This window comes from Amyelois transitella, chromosome 20 (genome assembly GCF_032362555.1).
Source record: "Amyelois transitella isolate CPQ chromosome 20, ilAmyTran1.1, whole genome shotgun sequence".
In the NCBI taxonomy this organism is placed as follows: Eukaryota; Metazoa; Arthropoda; class Insecta; order Lepidoptera; family Pyralidae; genus Amyelois; species Amyelois transitella.
In genome coordinates, this window is record NC_083523.1 from 6,513,661 (window position 1) to 6,532,272 (window position 18,612).

Genomic DNA, 18,612 nt, shown 5'->3' on the forward strand with positions numbered 1-18,612 from the left:
GTAATTTTTTTAATTATATTAATTAGAATTCAGGTGAGTCGTTTGCGGCTAATGTTTGGGAGCTAATGTTATGTAAGGCGGTTTTCGAGATATTGACTTAGAGCTTACTATATCTCAATTCTTACTATCCCACCTAATATTAAAAAAAATGCGAAAGGAAGTTTATTTGTTTGTTATCCACTGAATTAATCTCCTAGAAATATCACGTATATTATCTAGTATATACCTAATTATGAGTCTGGAAAAGGACAAGGGTACCATACATCGGTTTTATTCATTTTCGATAAAATCTGTATATAGTTCGTGTGGGATATGCGAAAAACATTTCATAGTAGAAGGTGGCGCTAAATTCGTCACTTTTAGAAGGTAATGTTTAATCCGTTGTTTTTTGTACGTGGTAAAATAGTTCTTATTTTTAAGTACCACCGATTAAAGATCATTTAATAAGTAAATACTACGTCCGATTTCTTTAGCAAGTTGTAAGGAAATATCACGTATAAATAACGTACATCAATAATTCATCACAGTTGCAACGTGTCGGGCATGGCTGCAATAACAATGGATCAAAGCTTTCCAGAGCTTTTGTACTGGGCTTTAATTTATAAGCTAGTAGTTTTGCCTTCTGCTTCGCTCATGTGTGCTGTGGTTATCAATCATACTGGATTTTTTCCATTTGTATCCGCTTTGAGGCAGGTTAGTGGTAGTGTTTCTGACTCTAAACATTTGATCTTCTGGATTCGATACCCGGTCTGGTCATGATTTAAAATGATATCTTTTCTGATTGGCCTAGCTCTTATTTGTTTAAATTCGTATCGAATACTAGAGTACGCACAAGTTAATCAAATAATCGTTAATTTTCGATCCCGCGGGAAATTAAACCTATTTGCCAAATGTCAACTGTCTAGACCCATCGGTTTGAGCTATACGATGATATGCCAATGCCAATGTCCTCTTTCATACACATATCATCATTAAATTTTCATTTTATTCTGCCATTACATTTTGCATACATACTATACAGATTTACTCGCTCTCTTTTGTCACTTACGCTCACCAAATCGGGCTAAGCTTTTGTTTGATTGACAAGTATAGCGCCACCATTATACATAGACCTCCCTTGCCCCCCTCCACTTCCTCCCCCTCGTACTTCCATAGGGTATAATAAAACAAACTTGGGGGTATTCTTAGAATTGTTGATTTGATTACTAATGCTAACATCTATTAGAGCAAAGTACCGGGAATGTAAATGCGCATTAAACATTTAAATACGAAATTCGCGTAACTTGTTCAATTCAATTAGCACGGTAAGGACTTCGTGAATAGATTGGGTTTTAATTGACAATAGATATTTGCATTTACGGTAGTTTTATGAACTGTTGGATGGTGCAATGGTGCTGCAGGAAATCTGAATAAAGCAATAAAATTCATTTATTCATTCATATAATAAAGTCTATATCTGTTGCGAGGTTGACAGAGCCAGCTGCCTCGAAAGACTGACAGGCCACCTTCAGCATTATGGCTTAGTGATGGAATTGAAATCAGTTCAGAAAAAAAAGTTTCAATATAATAATATTCAAATGAAATAGTGAGATTTTGACGGTCTGTTTGGCCTGTTGTCTGGGTCAGTTGTCAAACAGGCCTAATTTTGCAGGCAGCTCGGTCTTACTTATTAAGGTTATTAAGGTACCTATTAATTCAGATTTAGGTCCCTTTAAATACACAGACAGTTGCAAAGAAAACACATTAAAAAGTTTTCTTATAATTTATTTCATCTTAAATTTATTACATCTTAAAATCGACTTAATAAATACAAATCAAAATTTTGTACAGATAACGATTGTATATAGGTATATTTACAAGAAAATATATAACTATTCCTTTGGAATGCAATGCACAACTTATTTGGACGGAGTCGTTTTCCATTGCTTTTTAAAATTAAACCTTATCACTAGAAAAATAATACTTAAATTCGAAATACTGAAATTCATGATATCGCCTTGAGCTTTCTTTAGGAACAACTTGAAAATGCATACTATTGGAACTTAGAAAATATATTGTTTTTGTTATCTACTTTTATAACTAGAATTTACTACTCATATCACGTCTTTTTCCCCTACGGAGTAGACCGAGCCAAAAGGCACAAAACTCGAAGATCTAAGTTAAACTTTTAATAGGAAATACCACTCAGTATATTTAAGGTAAATTACAGTATAAAGTTTCAACTGCGAAGATGAAATGGAAAAATAAATTTTATGCTTTATCCATAGTAAGGAAATTACGGAAACATTCGGTTCAAAATTCTATGGTATATATATATTTAATATGGTGTTTTAATCATGTTAAACCCAAAAACATGGAATGATGATATTTGTCTGATGTTAAAATTCGATTTGATATATCATATTTTTTGCACCATAATTTCAGTGGGCGGCATCATTAAATAATGTTAACAATTTGAGTGACCATTGCTCTTGTCGTGGGCGGCATAATTATGAAGTAATACAATGATCACCTACCATTGTAAAATTTAATTTTTTTATTAACACAAACATTATATAATTTATTTTATTCGAATTATATATTAAGTGACCATAGCCCTCTCGGTGGGCGGCATCATCATATGGTTGTAGGAGAATCTCTGTCCGTAGTCTGGTAGTTTGAGGGTGGTGTCTGACCAGGGAGGGCTGGGGTTCCACCGGTCCATGCCGTCGTCCTCCAGGGTCAGAGAAGGTGGAGCTACCCGCATCCGCTTCGGGCTTGGGTACTCCGTGGCTGTTGGAAAAGAAAACTCGTTTAATCCTACATCCATAGGGATATTTTCAGTTATTGTTATTAATTGTAGATACAATATTTATCATCATTTTCGTGGCTATAGTCCTGCTTACGTTCACTCTCTGGAGAGGAACCCAGGATATGTCTGCGATCGCTATCACGGAGTGAGGTTTTTACACGAAGCGACTCCCGTATGACGTCCGCAACCTTTGCTTTGGGAATTTTACCCATTTAGGATCATGGTTACATATCCAGTTGCCTGAATGTGCAGGTTTCCTCACTATGTTTTAAATTCAACATAGTGACAGGTAATTAGCACATCGCTTACAAGTAGAATTCTAAGTTATGAGCATTACCCTTAGTTGTCTTTTACGACAAATGGAAAAAACATGGTGTGGTCCTATTCCGAAGCGCCGGGAAACACACGTACCGTGCGTAATTCAGAAAAGAGATTTTTGAGAAAATTTTAAAATAATACCTTCTATAGCCGTGCTGGTGCAAGCTCCTTGCATGTAAGGCACCCTGGGGTACTGTTCATAGTACTCTCTCTTGGCAGGATGTGGGTACATGTACATATTGCTATTGACTACCACTTCCGGTGGAGCATCGTAGTGGTGGGGAGATCTGAAATAAAAAATGATGTAAATAAAAATGATGTCTGTCCCTTGTTATTAAAAATGGTAAAATATTTTAAATACGTACATACATATAATCATGTCTATATACCTTGCGGGAAGACGGACCAATAGTATTGGTAAGACTGAAAGTCTTTGTATCCCCCGCAAGAGCTATAAACTTTTTTGAAATAATTTTACACACACAGGTTTATAGTTTTACATAAAATTATGCGGATCGCCAAACCGTCTATATTCATCCAATCTGAATTAGAAGAAGGAAGACATGTATTTAAAAAAAAAATGCTGTATGCAGTTATGGCTAGGCTATTTTAAGAATATCAACAGGATATAAAAGACGACCTTGCTTAGTCCTTACCCTGAAATAGTAACATAAAAAATGCGTGAGAGTTTTACATTGTAAAAACTTTAGTACTGTATTTTACCCACAGATAAACCAACTAGGTCAAATTTAAACGACTTTAGTTATTACAAAACTAATTTCCTTTTATTAACTGGGGTCAAAATTAATAACTTCAAACATACAGCTAATTTCAGTGTCAAGATCTATGTGAATTAAATTGGTATAACACAGCCTTTACCACTTGAACCCTTTTCGAAATAGCCTCATCGTATTTGGTTTAAATAGCCAAATATAAAAGTAATTCAGAAAACAAGAAAGTATTCAATTTTAAACTTTGTTATCCAAATGATACGTCTCATAAGTTGTTTTGTAAATGTAAAATAACTTTGTAGTTTTGAGTTCACAATAAATATGGTAATGAAAGGTGTCAAATTACGCAGATGGACGTACTGACGGACAGGCGATGATTTTCTTATTTATATTACTACAGTGACGCGAACAAATTGTGTGCGCGACCTCGGAATGTATGTTTGTTTATACCGCCAGCTAATTTTCTGTTTGCTTTATAAATTTGTGGGAATAAAAAAAGCATAAACACATCGGTTTGTCTGTTACGTTTCGCGTATTATTGGTCTCTCCTATTTTGGACGTTTGAATGTTTTTGGTTTGATACTTATCGATATATCCTTTTTTGTACTCTATCTAATCAGGCGGGTTTAGTATTAATTTGATTCTTATATTCGTCAACACATATGAAAGTATATATGTAGGTAGGGCCTATCTGATGATAAATTATGTAGATTCATGACAATTATCACAAACTACCAGTTTCTATGCTATTCTAGTGACGATGAAGAAACATAGTGCGTGTCAGCTGTGACTCTTCCCGCACAGATTATAAATGTTTCAATTGTTTTTCAGGCAAAGGACTAGCAACTCATTTAAGTACTTCGGAGCTATTAACTAGGCTTTCGAGACCAATAAGATTTGGTATTCACCATACCCCAGACCCATTTCGTTTGTAACCGGTAATAATCGCTAACATGTAAAAATAATAACACTATGAACAATCCCTTACCTTTCTTCACTAATAGTAGACTGAGGCGAATGTGTAGAATAATCGACGGGCCCTCTGTCTGAATACACCCTTTCACACGCAAACTCTTCAGCGATCTTCGGCTGCACATACGCCGACACATGATACCCTGGGTACTCTAGTTCCTGGTTCTCGATGTAGTAGGGTTCTTGGTAAGGTTCCTGGTAGGGTTCCCGTCGGAAGAACTTCTGGCAGCGAGGGTCTATCATGCCGCAGGGCTGGTTCTGGTAACCATAGTATTGGTACAGCCAGGAGTTCGCCAGCATGATTGAAGCTTCGTCTTCTCTGTAAAAGGATTGTCGTGTTGTTAATACTACTCTTTAACTAACTTATCCCATTTAAGATAGGTTCAGAAGATTACAGTTCTTCTATTTTGCCCTGTTACTTGCAATTTCATAGTTTGTATGTATTTGCCTACATGTTAAAATTGCAGTTGAATTCGATTAAATAAAGCTAAACAAAGTGAATTATTTCAGTGAACAATGAATTCACATTGAATGAGTAAAAGTATAGTGAGAACATAAAAAAAGGGGAAATCGCAACGGTTGAATTTCGGCACCATCTTTTGTGACAGACTCTTTGTATTATATATTTTTTTTTAATTTTACAAGGAAGACTAACAACTAATTATATGGCAATACATAACAAGGAAGCCAATTATAGGTCTTCGTAAATAGAAATACAATAGTGATATAAAAGATGAACAAAACTAAACACGCCACTCGCAATCGAGTACAACAAGTAAAGCGGCTGACAAGCGCTTAAAAAGTTTATTATGTACAATACAGTTATTATTAAACAAACAAACAAAAAAGAAATAACAAGAGATAGAGATTCTTACGTTAATATCTGGTTAGTGCCCACTATGAATTGCCTGGGCGAATCAGCTGCGTCCTTCACTTGCAAAACTAAATGCACCCACAGGAACTGTCCACTACGTTGTTGAATCTTCACTAAGAGAATACAGCACTTGTCCTGCTCTGATTGCGTTACTGGAAAAGAGATGGATGTATTAATTGACTCTTTAGGTGTACAAACGCCAGGAGATATAGTGAGGTTGAGAAACTATTTTTATTGACGTAACGTTATATTAATTACAAACGAAATATTAAGGTTTTCAATAAAACTATCGTATTTAATCAAGAAGTAATTAGGAAACCTATACATTGTTGGCTAAACTTATGATAACGAATGCTACTACAAAATTTTATATGATCACGAACTTTTTTATTACATTGTTTAAATTAAGACATAAAATGTATATGTCAACGCTTTATTACCACTAATAATTATTACAGTAATAAAAATGTGTAATTTTTATCCGACATCATTTATTTAGGTATATCATTTATTTTTTCGGTTTCACTATTGTGGGAAAATGTACTTCAATAAGCTGTATGCCTTATTTCTCAAGAATATATATAGCCATGTTTTGATGAAGATCAGTTCGGTGATTTCAAAGTTAAAAGGGCAACTTGGGTAGTTTGTGGTATGAACTCATGTATTTCCAGATATATGAGTGATGCATGCGTATGCGCACATGTCCGTGTAGGGTATGAAATGAACGGGTTTAATTACTGAATTGAGTAAATTTTCCGATCTGAACAATTCCACCCTTAATCTATACTAATCTATACATGTGATCGTGGCCTTTTAGTCTCGTCGACACTATTGGCTCTGCCTACTCCGTAGGCGATATATCCCTTACGGGATAGACAGAGCCGACAGTCTCGAAAACACTGAAAGGCCACATTCAGCTGTATGGCTTTCACATTAAGGTGAGATATACTTACTTAGTCGATGTTTGCTCTGTGCCTCTCGCAAACTATCCCAATGCAGTAGTTGATACCACGAGACATCTGTTAGTTCATGTTTCTTCCAGCCTAAGTACCACTCGCCACTGAAACAATATTCATTTGTTTATTATATTTCCTATTCTGTCTACCAACAGGAGAAAGAAATACCTAGGGACTATTACTGCAAGCTTAACTGCACCACCTTAGACCTCATCTTGTTTAACATCGGCAAACTGGAATTGAACGCATAATAATAAAAATGCTTTCGGTCTACGCAAAGAGCTCTTTTCAAGGGGTCCAGCCTAAGATTACGTAAAGAAAGGCCAAGTGTGTGTCTGGCATCTCGCAATGTAGGTTTTCGTAGTTTACCATTATCGTAATCGTTTACAACGATACAACGTATTACCAACTTAGACGAAAAATGACGTGAGAATAATAAAATAAAATCTAATTTATTTTCTATCCATTTCGAAATTTCTTCATTCAAACTTGTTAACAGTTCGATAGCTTTGAATTCATACGTCGAACTTCAAACTTAATTAAAACTTAGTACTATTAATAATTCTGTGTTAAAACGAAATTTGGCTTAGTAAGGCTAATTAAAAACTCACCTAGCCAACTTTTACTGCTGGTACTTACTTTGAAACTTGTTAATTTTTTTCCTTGCAATTAAAATCATAATTTATGAATGTATTTTTCTATTATAAGACAGTTGCTAAAGTGTTCTAGTCATATTATTATTGGCATTTAATTAAAATGATTGATTATTTTGGCTGCTGGTTCTAACTAGAAATTCACTTTTTACTTAAGTGTCCGTTAGCAAATTATAAGTTTTAGATTGTTATATACCAATAACCCGAAAATGAATATAATATTTTAGACTGTGGACCGTGCGTTCGATGACAACATGACATAGGTATCACATACAGATACGGACACTACATTCATTAAGTTCTTAGTTTATTAGACGGCTTCTGTGGCGCAGCGGTAGTACGCTTGTCTGTTCGGAGGTCCCGGGTTCGAATCCCGGCCAGGGCATGATGAGAAAAGAACTTTATCTGATTGGCCTGGGTCTTAGATGTTTATCTATATAAGTAATTATTATAAAATATAGTATCCTTAAGTTAGTATCTCGTAACACAAGTCTCGAACTTACTTCGAGGCTAACTCAATCAGTGTAATTTGTCCCGTATATATCTTATATATAAAATTCTCGTGTCACAATGTTTGTCTCCGTACTCCTCCGAAACGGCTTTACCGATTTTAACCAAATTTTGCATGCATTCAGTAGGTCTGAGAATCGGCTAACATCTATTTGTCATACCCCTAAGTGTTAAGGGTTATCCACCCTTAACATAGGGTTGTCCACCCTTAACATTTTTTTTACTAGAAATTATTTAAAAATAATTTATATGGCAAAACAACGTTTGCCGGGACAGCTAGTTTATTTATAAGTTGGACTGTGGTACCCAATGTGACTTACTTAGCGTCGATGTGCAGTATCTTCATGTCCATGGCGTGCACGGTGGTGAACACGTTGGTGGCGCCGAGCACCACGCACTCGCGCGTCTCGGGCATGGCGAGCGGCGCGCACGCAGCCACGAACACCGGCTCGTTGCGGCTGCACAGCGGGAGGTATGACACGTAGTGACCTCTTACAAGAACTACCTGTGGGCAAGGTAGACGGGATATTAATAATGCAGGTTATAGTGACACAGAAAAGCAATTTAAAAACCACTGAAGGTAGGAGTTGCACAAATCTAGCAGCGTGTTTGATTCAAATCCAATTTGTATCTTTATCTGTGTCCTTGTAATATGGCCAACATGGCTTTATTAATATTTACAAATACCAGCTCTGAATGCTGTTAAATCGAGAGATCCATGTTCTTATTTCTAAATTATTATTGACGTGTAATTAGTAAAAAGCAGTTAAAGCCAACAATTACATGGATGACATATATAGTAACTTACTTTTTGGTCGCCGAATCTCATCTGTCTCCTAGCGTTTCTCGAAACGTTCATTCTACAGAAGAAATGCCTATTCTTTGGTTCGTTTTCAGTCTCTCCGTTTTCCCCTCTGTTCAGCTCCATCTGCACTGTCTGGTGGTCTTGTCTATCTATGATGTCGTAAACACTATCGCCGTGTATAAGTAGATCCTCCTAAACAAATAAGTTATGGACTATTTACTTTAAAGTTTAATGTTTCAGCATTTATATTGTCACTTGTACCCAAGTTTCTGTGGGAATTTCGGAGTTAAAAATTACATGTTGATAAAATCTGTATTCAATATTTGTCAAAAACATAGTTATAACATTTAAATCTATTTATAAAGGAAATTAATGATTAGAAACTAAAACTACAAAAGAAAAAAAACAAGACAAACTAAATTAACAAATTGTACATCAGGATAATTTTGTACATAAACTTTCATTATTATTAAATATCCTTATTCTATTATTATTAAGATACTATAGATATCAAAGTGCATATTTTTTATTAGTGACAAAATTAAAATTAAAGTCAACTGATAGTATTAAGCAAAACTTAAAAGACACAAAGAAAAATACAAACCATAGAGTGTCCTAAATATTCCGCGGCGTTTTCCGAAATGTACAGCAGTTTCCCATTCTGTGTCATCATCATCATAAACCCGTTCATTGCCTGAAAACATTGTAAAATTAAACACTAACTCCACTTTTAATGTTAAAACACTCGTTAAGTACGAATATACCTTTGAAAATCCAATATTAGGTGTGGGAGTCGCTTGTTCTTGATAGCTGAAGTCGTGACTCTTGAACACTAAAACAGAAAGAAAGACTGTATAATGTTTAGTACAGATAAGATAGCGAAGTAAATGCATTTTAAACGTCTTAATATGACGGTTCGTGACGAAGGTGAGCTGACAAAGTTTGGGAGACGACTGGACCAGATCAAGGATAAGCACGTGATGGGTTCAGAATTGGAGCATGAGAATGTTTTAGGTAAATATTTCACGATTTTAGGGTTGACGGTTGTTTTATATTCGTGTACAATTGTTAAGAAGATAATGTCAGTGGTGTGTGCCGCAGTTTTTTCTCAGAGCATTGATAAAATTTGATACGAAATAAACTAAAGAGAAATAATATATCATATATTTATCTATTTTATGTCAAATATGATTTCAGACTAAAGAAAATAAAGTAGATATGACTTTACTGTTAAAAAAAACGTGTCTATTCCAATGAAGATAAGGTAACATTCTGTAGTGGAAATTTTTGTGCCAATTATAAAATAACAGGTAGTCCTTGTTTGGTAGAGAGTATTATCAAAGAGATTCGGTGATTTAAAAGCAGCAGACTAGAATTCATCCATTGTCTTTTGTCATAATGTAACGGCGTCCCCGCAAGTGATAAAGACGTGATTATATGTATGATATACACATAATCACGTCTTTATCCCTTGCGGGGTAGACAGAGCCAACAGTCTCGAAAAGACCAATAGGTCACGTTAAGCTGTTTGGCTTAATGGTAGAATTGAGATTCAAATAGTGACAGGCCCATCGCCTTAGAGAAAAATTTAACGACAAAAAAATATACCTACCTTGTTGGAAATAGTTCATCTTTCTCACATAGACACAGACTAATGCCATTAATTGTAGCTGTGACAGTCTCTGGCGAGTGGAGGGGGGTAGTGGGAGGAGATCTCGGAGGTTCGAGATTTCAGCATTGATGAGGTCCCGTCGTAGCTTGCTGGCACCTTTTGTGGATTTTGTGGGTTCGAATCTGCTGAAAAAAAAGTAAGTCTGTTAAGAACATAGCTGTTCTGTTTTCTAGACAAAGTACCCACTAGATTTTTGGACTTGAAGATAATATACAATTTAAATAAACATATACACATACATATGCTACCTTTTCGGAAGGTAGGCAGAGATATATCGTCCATTTGCCACGACTCTTCTTTATTTTTTTGTTACAATCAATCATTAATCTTTTGATTTGTCGTTTGACGTGGCCTTCTATGCTTTGTTTACCCTATTTTAATTCCTGTTTACCCCTCCGGGAAATTGGCGTAATTTTATATATGTGGGAAGATAAACTACCTAATGACCTAAAAGATTTAAATTGTAAAATGTTTAAAAAAGGACTTGCTGAACTTTTAATAGATAAATGTTATTATTCTTTGAACGATTTTTTTTATTGATGATAAGCTATAGATTTATTTAATTATTTTATGAATTCACATTGTCAATTTTTTTAATTTGTTTTATTATATTTTCCTTGTCATTGAATTATTATGTATGGATTAAATTTGATTTGTTAATTTTTTTATAATTATAATATTTGTATGCTTTAAACAGCAAGACAGCAAACTATACTCGTATTATTATTCAACAACTGTATCTTTGTACCTATGTTTGACAAATAAATTGATTGATTGATTGAAGATTTTAATAAATACATACATATTATCTACATAAATGCAATTCATTGACAAAATATTGAGAAAAAAAAAACAAAATATAAATTTAAAATCGTATCCCTAACACGTGTCGCAAAACATACAATAATCGTATGCGCGCGCATGTTAATCCTGGATCATAGACGCCGACTTCCCGCCCACCTGTCCGGAACCATAGACTAGAGATCCGGGGGCATAGACAATATTATATAATCTATGGACGTGGCGTAACGTCCGACGGGAATAATTTGTTTTCATCTCTGGTTGTCATATTGGCATTATGAATAATTTTCAATGTTATTTGCATAGCATCAGTTGTATGTGATACTTAGGTATGCAACGCCAAGATATTTTTTTTTCTAATAGTATTCAACCGATACTACATATCCTGGTGGCAGAAATCCTGCCTTCCAAAACAAGGAATCCTTACTTTAGGAGTAAATAATAACTGTTAAAAGTTTCAAAAACTGTTATTAAATTTACCAAAAAAAAAAAGCGAATAATGGCAGTTACAACAAAAACTAGAAAAAAATAAATAATCTTACTGAGTACGTGTGAAAAAAAAGGAGGACGCCCTATTTTAAAATAAGATTGGGTATGAAACGTACTTATGTCTAAATATAAGCAATGTATATAAACACTTCACTATCATCATTTCTATTAACTTTGTCTGTATGTAAGCACTTATCTCAGAAAGGTGTGGATGGATTTTGTTCCTGTTCAAAATATTGAAAATAGTGTTTTATGAGGTAGGTTTAAATCTATAAATGCCACCCGTGCAAAGCCGGGATGGGTCGCTAGTAAGGCATATAAAATGCAAGTGTATAAAGCCAAAACAAGATATCATATATTTTTTTACTGTCACGTAAAAATATCTCCCGATGGCGATAGAACGAGCGTCAATATACCACACGCATAGCACTTGTTAATATTCTATAGAATCAGGAAATAAAATTAATTCATCATTAATACTCATATTTGAGGAAGTAGCAATCCGTTTGATGTTAACATTGACCGCGGGTTGGTAGGGTGACCATGCTGTGTAATTATTTTAGGAATATGAAATCCGTGGTATTTTTTCATTTTCTTTTTTTACAAAAGGGATATATAAGTCTGAAAAACATAGTATTAGACAAGTCATAAACAACAAATTTAATTTTGATTTAATATAAAAAGTAAAACTGTGTTTTTAAAGGAAAGTAAGTTGCACTGTATTCTATGTCATCTTAATCTTTATAAATACTTTTATGTGATCCGATTTTAATTTACTTACTTATTTTAAAATTAAATAAGATAAATAAGCCAAATTTTCTTACTTTGACGCGATCGAAAATTATCACGCAAATGGTCACCCTACTGCGGTCCTTTTATGTGTAGTCCTTTTCTGTTTGTAGTGATTAAGTTTTTTTGGTCGTTAAGCACCTTTGAGATGCCGATGATGGGTGCCCTGTCGTTCCAATATTAATTCGATTGAATCGCATCCATTTGTTTGCTTTTATGATTTATTGTTCCCCTGTTTGTATTTTGTTGAAGTGCTGAATGATATTGAATGAGAAAATGTACGTGCAAATGTTAATTAAAACTTAATAATCTCGTAATTTAGATTCAGTAGAATCCGCTGAAGATATTTCATTACATATATATAAAAATTTGTTACAGGCATAGGCCTATAAACTTGGGATTCTTCTTTTAGGCGATGGGCTAGCAACCTGTCACTATTTGAATCTCAATTCTCTCATTAACATAAAAGTTGAGTGCGCATGTCAGTCATTCAAGACTGCTGGCTCTGTCTACCCCGCAAGGGATATAGACGTGATTATAGGAATAATAGGTTAATAAATGAATTTAATTAGATAGATACATAGATATAGAAGAGTATTTCATCAATATTTTTTTTTTGACACAGGCACGCAAAATCTTTTCCAAATCTTTTCACAGCATGTTGTCTTTGGCGGAATGCTTTGGGGCGAGTGATTTAATCTCGTACTATGAGTAGTTTTGATCTAAGCGAAACAACTCTGGTGGGAATTCTGGAATAGGTGGATAGAGTACATACCTTTAAGGTGAATAAAAGACGACGTTGACGAACTACGAAATTAAATATTTTTTTGATAGTAACGCTTTTTAAAAGGGCAAGGCGCCCTAGTTTTCTTTCCAATCACTACTATTTAATCACTGTCTTTTCGATCAATTTCTCAGGCCCCAAACTCATCGGACAAGTTCCTTATTAAACAAAAAACCCAAGTGTGAGTACGAATCCTTAAAAAACGTAAAGGGTAAGGGCCCGGCCCATATTACCAGACCTAATAATTATTTTCCCATTTCGAACCAAATGTTCCTTGTTTTGGCTTCTTTTGCTGCTCATCGGCATAAATAGTGAGTTATGTTTTAGTTTAATTTAATTATAGGTTTAAATTTTATTATTATATCTTTTTCTTTTGCATTCTCACGCTGATAACAAATTTGGTAAGGCTAAAGGTGTAATTATTAGTTTTTCAGATCTTTGTAATAAATTGGTATTAAATTTGAATCTGTGTCTATTTCTTCAGGTTATTTTTCGAGTTTGGTTGTTCTATGACAACTTAGCCTAAAAGAGGCCTTTAACTCTATTTTTATAGCAATTTGTGACCAAAGCCAAAGATTTTTTTTTGTTATTTTCCATTATTATGCATAGACATTTTAGAAAACTTTATACGTTTTAAATTTTAGTTTTCAATTATTTTGTTATTTATTTAAAGTTTAAATAAATAACAATTACAAAAAAACATACAACCAAAATCTGCCAGTGAACGTGACTACCTACAACTTAATTGCTTAAAATTTCTCATTGAGTTACATAGATACAACATACATACAACCAACCATATTTATCTAGGATATGCGACAACCAACTACTCACTTTATGCCAAAGAAGATTTTACACGGTCAAAAACATTAAATTGAGAAATAACGTGAGGAATAAGTAATATCAATGATATCAAATCGGGAATGTCCAAGTAATCGCTTACCCACAAAAAGGGACATTCTTGACATACTCCTCACATCGTGACCATGAAATCAGGCCACTTCATGCTGCATTTTATAACGCCCGTATAAATTCTTCCCAACTGCATTCATGTTATGAGAAATTACTTGTAGAGCGCGTTGAAGTTATAAATGTTCCAGTATTTACTACAGATTCAAAATAATATTTTGCAAAAGGGGAAGTATGCAAGTATCGAAGCCAATGGAAAGATGTGATCTACCTATCCCTCTGGATATAAGAGTGATATAACATATAGGAGAAGAATCCTAAGTTTATTAATTACCCTATGATTGACTTTTACAATTTGCACGGGAAGAGAAGCTGCTGGCTGCACTAGATGATAGTTCCTATTCCCTTTATCGATTTTCCGACATCCATGAGAAAGAGATGTGCCGTGTGGTTGCCCGGAACTCTGTTTCCCATGGATGCCGTAAAAGACGACTTAGGGCTTATAAACTTGGGATTCAATATTTAGAGGATAGGCTGACAAACTGTTACTGTTTAAACCTCAGTTGTGTGGTCTTTCAAAATTGTTGACGCTGTGTAACCCGCAAGGGATATAGACGTGATTATATGTATGTATGGGAAAGCAATGCTGTCCTTACCTAAAGTACAGGGGAAAAAAGCACACTGCAATTATACACACATACATTACGCCTCCCTCGTGTCATCATCATCATAAAATCACGCCTCTTTCCCAGAGGGGTAGGCAGAGACTACATCTTTTCACTTGCCACGATCTCTGCATACTTCCTTCGCTTCATCCACATCATCTCTCGGGTCCTCTTCCAGAGACTTACATTTTCACATGCTACATTCCTTGCAGACATGGTGCATCGGTGGTCGATTAGGTAAGGTACCAGGTCACAATGCGTAATGCGAAGAAAGGCACAGGTTCAAACCCCACCTCGGCCATGTACCAATGACTTTGTTCAAAGTTATGTTCATTAGTTTGAATACCAACCGATGTTCTTACGGTGAGGGAAAACATCGTGAGGAAACCTGCATAGGTAACTGGATTTGTAACCATACATCCAAACGGGTTAGAGGTTAGATGGGCGTCGCTTTGTGTTAAAACCTGACTCATCCGATCCAGGTTCTATGGTCAAAGGCATACCCCGGGCTCCTCTCCAGAGACGTGAGGATGCAACCGGGACTAAAGCCAGGAGGAAGAAGACATTCCTTGTACACATCTTTGGTTTCACCCACATTCACATTTTATTATGCAAGCAATTTTTAAATGTATTTTTTTTGTTTTTAAGGCACAACTATGGTTTTTATTCTGTTATACGCGTTCTACTACGGAAAAGTTTTATATTTATGTAAGTTCACGTGAATGAGGTTCAAATTATATGGAAGAAATGATTCATATTATTGTATATTATGTTTATCGTCATCTTTAATAATTATCTATTGAGACAAAATGTAATTAAGTGTATACTTAATTATATTTTTATTTGTATAAATCAGGTCTGCTTTATAAAGTAATACTTTAATAAGTGAAAATCGGAAGATTTAAAAAGAAAATAAGTACTATTAAAAAGTTATTCCATAATGTTTGAAAAAAAATTATAGTTGTATTGATTGTATATTAATTTTAAAATAGTCATGGGAATCAACTTGATTACAATGTATTTATATTATAAAATGAAAATACAACAGTATTATCTCATTTATATAAAATTCAAATTCACTAAAACCGTACAATGTTCAATGTCAAGGTTCGCTCGGAAGTTTGTTGTGGATCAAATAAATTCAAACCACATTTTATTCCACAATAGATTTGAAATTTAAATTCAATGTCAGAATTTGAAAATGGAATGACAGTTTGGTGTGAAGCGTTTTAAATTTGATTTTCGCACAGTCATTTTAGCGGCGGGCGGTTATTAGAATTGCATGGTGTGCATTTTCGGTAATTGCATCATTCACTGTTTGGATTAAGAGAAATAGTGTATTATTTTTATTTTCGTATAAAACAGCCACAAATAAATTGTTGTACGGCTTCCTGAGCGAATTTACTTTTGCTTAAATTTTCATGAAAGTTGGCATTCCATAAAGATATTGTGTAACCTCAAGAAATTAATGCCCTGGTAGCGAAAAACAAACCTAGTATGTTCCAACTACTTCTCATGCAGATGATAAAAGTCTATTAAGGGAAAGGCTTATAAACTTGCGATTCGATTGCGATGTATAAGTACTTATATAATTATGTACGATTACTCAGAAACTTATTTAATTGATTAATTCATTGATTGGCCGTGTAACAGACAATGTATAAGCTCAAACTAATGAACTTAGGAGGCTGCAAATTGGTATGTATGTTTTTTTTCTTTTTTTGACTATTACACAGATTGAGTAAGCGTTGAAGTAAGTTCGAAACTTGTGATAAGAGATACTAATTTTATAATAAGTCCTTATACAAATAAACATTAAAGACCCAGGCCAATCGTAATTCGTTTCTAAGCAAGCCTTCGTCGGGATTCAAACCCGGGACCTCCAGTGTCACAGATAAGTGTACTGCCGCTGCAACACAGAGGCCGTTATACATACATACATATGGTCACGTCTATATCCCTTGCGGGGTAGACGGAGCCAACAGTCTTGAAAAGACTGAATGGCCACGTTCAGCTATTTGACTTCATGATAGAATTGAGATTAAAATAGTGTCAGGTTGCTAACCCATCGCCTAAAAAAGAATCCCAAGTTTGTAAGCCTATCCCTTAGTCGCCTTATCACGACATCCATGGGAAAGAGATTGAGTAGTCATATAATTATAGAATCTTTGAGTAGTTTAAGGGAGTACTAATATAAAGTTTTCCGCAATTCCCACGGGAACAGGAACTAAACGGGATTTTTATGTATATGACCATGAGCATTATAATTGTGTATCCATGGTTTGTTTGGCAAAAAATTATTATGGTTTTATTTTTAATCTATTTGAATCCTTCATACTAATATTATTAATGCGAACGCTTGTAAGAATGTGTGGACGGGTGTTTGTTACTCTTTTACGCAAAAACTACTGAAAAGTTTTAAATCATGTTACAATGTTCCGTATTCTTGTTTGTTAGAGGCTTACTCGTACGTTTGGTCGTAAGTTACTATGTGCACTGAAAACGCTTAAATAATTTAACTAACTGCGTATGCAACTTATTAATTTTATTTTTAAGCAAGTATTAAATTTTTGATAGATTGCTCTGGGTTTGTCTCTGTAGGAGGATTAACATGCAAAATTAAAGTTAAATACTTTAACAACTTATTGTTTATGTCCTCTTTTTTAATTATTGCCTATATTTTTCATATAAACAAAAAAAAAATTTAAAAAAACAAAAGCTCACCTCAAAAACATTTTGAATTTCGAAAGAAAAGTTTCCTTGAACTAAACGAAATCAGTCACTAAATCACAAACAACATCATTATTTAATTTTCATAAAAGGACACGACCACACAGTCCGGCTGAAGAAGTCACAATGATTGCTCAATTATCAACAACCCTTTTCACAAAACACCACAAATAAAATGTCATAATACGACCATAAAAATAACCATAAACAGCACGTGTCGAACATAATTCAACACCTATGGAACCTCACACTGCGCTTCAATAAACACGTCGATAAAAAAAAACTATTGAAAAACAAATGACACCGCGGCAATATATGCGTGAGCTTTTTATTAGAATAAGATTAGGCTCGATCCTGAAGCTCCGATACTTCCGTGCGCCAGCGCATCGGGACAACGACTATAAAAAGCCTACACTAAGCCTCTCTTTCTCGCGAGTTTTATTTTTTTTTTCGGACTAAAACACGCGCTGCGCCTCTAACGATGCCCTTACTTAAGTGGGGACAGTTCCAATTTTAAAACTGTTTTCAACATTTCCGACTAGTCATTTCAGTAAAGCGAATGTCATTGAGAAAAAAAAAAAGAAAAATATTGTACAACTTTATTCAGAGTAATGAGACGTGCTAGAGAGAGATAAGTGATGGTTTCGTGGTACTGTTTTTCCTTGAAGGCTGTTTGTTTCGTGCGAACGGAACGGAGCGACTTGCTCTTTAAACTCTTTACTGCGGATTAATGAGTTGGAGGGAGATAACGCTAATGATTCAATAATTATAGCGCGTAAACGAGACGAAAGTATAATGATTGGGCGCAGTGACAGTTATTGATATTGTCCTATTAAGTGGAGTGAGCTGATTTGCCGTATAGCGGGCAGGCGCTTGCGCATTGAGATTGATATGATAATAATGTTAATTATAATTTAATGACAAGTTGAAGATGTGACGTTGTTTTCTTTTTATAATTATTTAGTTGAATCTTTTAACAACTACGTCTACTATCATTAACTTATTTTTTTTAATAAATATAATCTTGATGGTGTGTGGTTCCCGGCAGGAAAAAAATAATAATTGGACCATTGCACCTCTTTCCCATGTATGTTGTAAAAGGCGACTAAGGGATAGACTTATAAACTTGGGATTATTTTTTAGGCGACGGGGTAGCAACCTGT

The 18,612-nt window shown here is 34.6% G+C and overlaps 1 protein-coding gene across 2 annotated transcripts; it reads right to left on the reverse strand.

Annotated features, from left to right (window-relative positions):
• Positions 1–2,363: 2,363 nt before the first annotated feature.
• Positions 2,364–17,953, reverse strand: LOC106131499 (PAS domain-containing protein cky-1). Of its 2 annotated transcripts, XM_060949950.1 has the most exons (11): positions 17,444–17,953; positions 10,223–10,404; positions 9,375–9,442; positions 9,215–9,304; positions 8,614–8,802; positions 8,126–8,310; positions 6,640–6,746; positions 5,688–5,838; positions 4,829–5,131; positions 3,251–3,396; positions 2,364–2,772 (listed from the first exon to the last, which is right to left on the reverse strand). In XM_060949950.1, exons 1-11 carry the CDS (start codon positions 17,452–17,454, stop codon positions 2,582–2,584), a joined length of 1,623 nt encoding a protein of 540 aa, XP_060805933.1. In that variant the 5' UTR covers positions 17,455–17,953; the 3' UTR covers positions 2,364–2,581. The 2 variants fall into 2 exon arrangements, with proteins under 2 accessions (XP_060805933.1, XP_060805935.1); XM_060949952.1 differs by lacking the exon at positions 8,614–8,802.
• Positions 17,954–18,612: the final 659 nt, after the last annotated feature.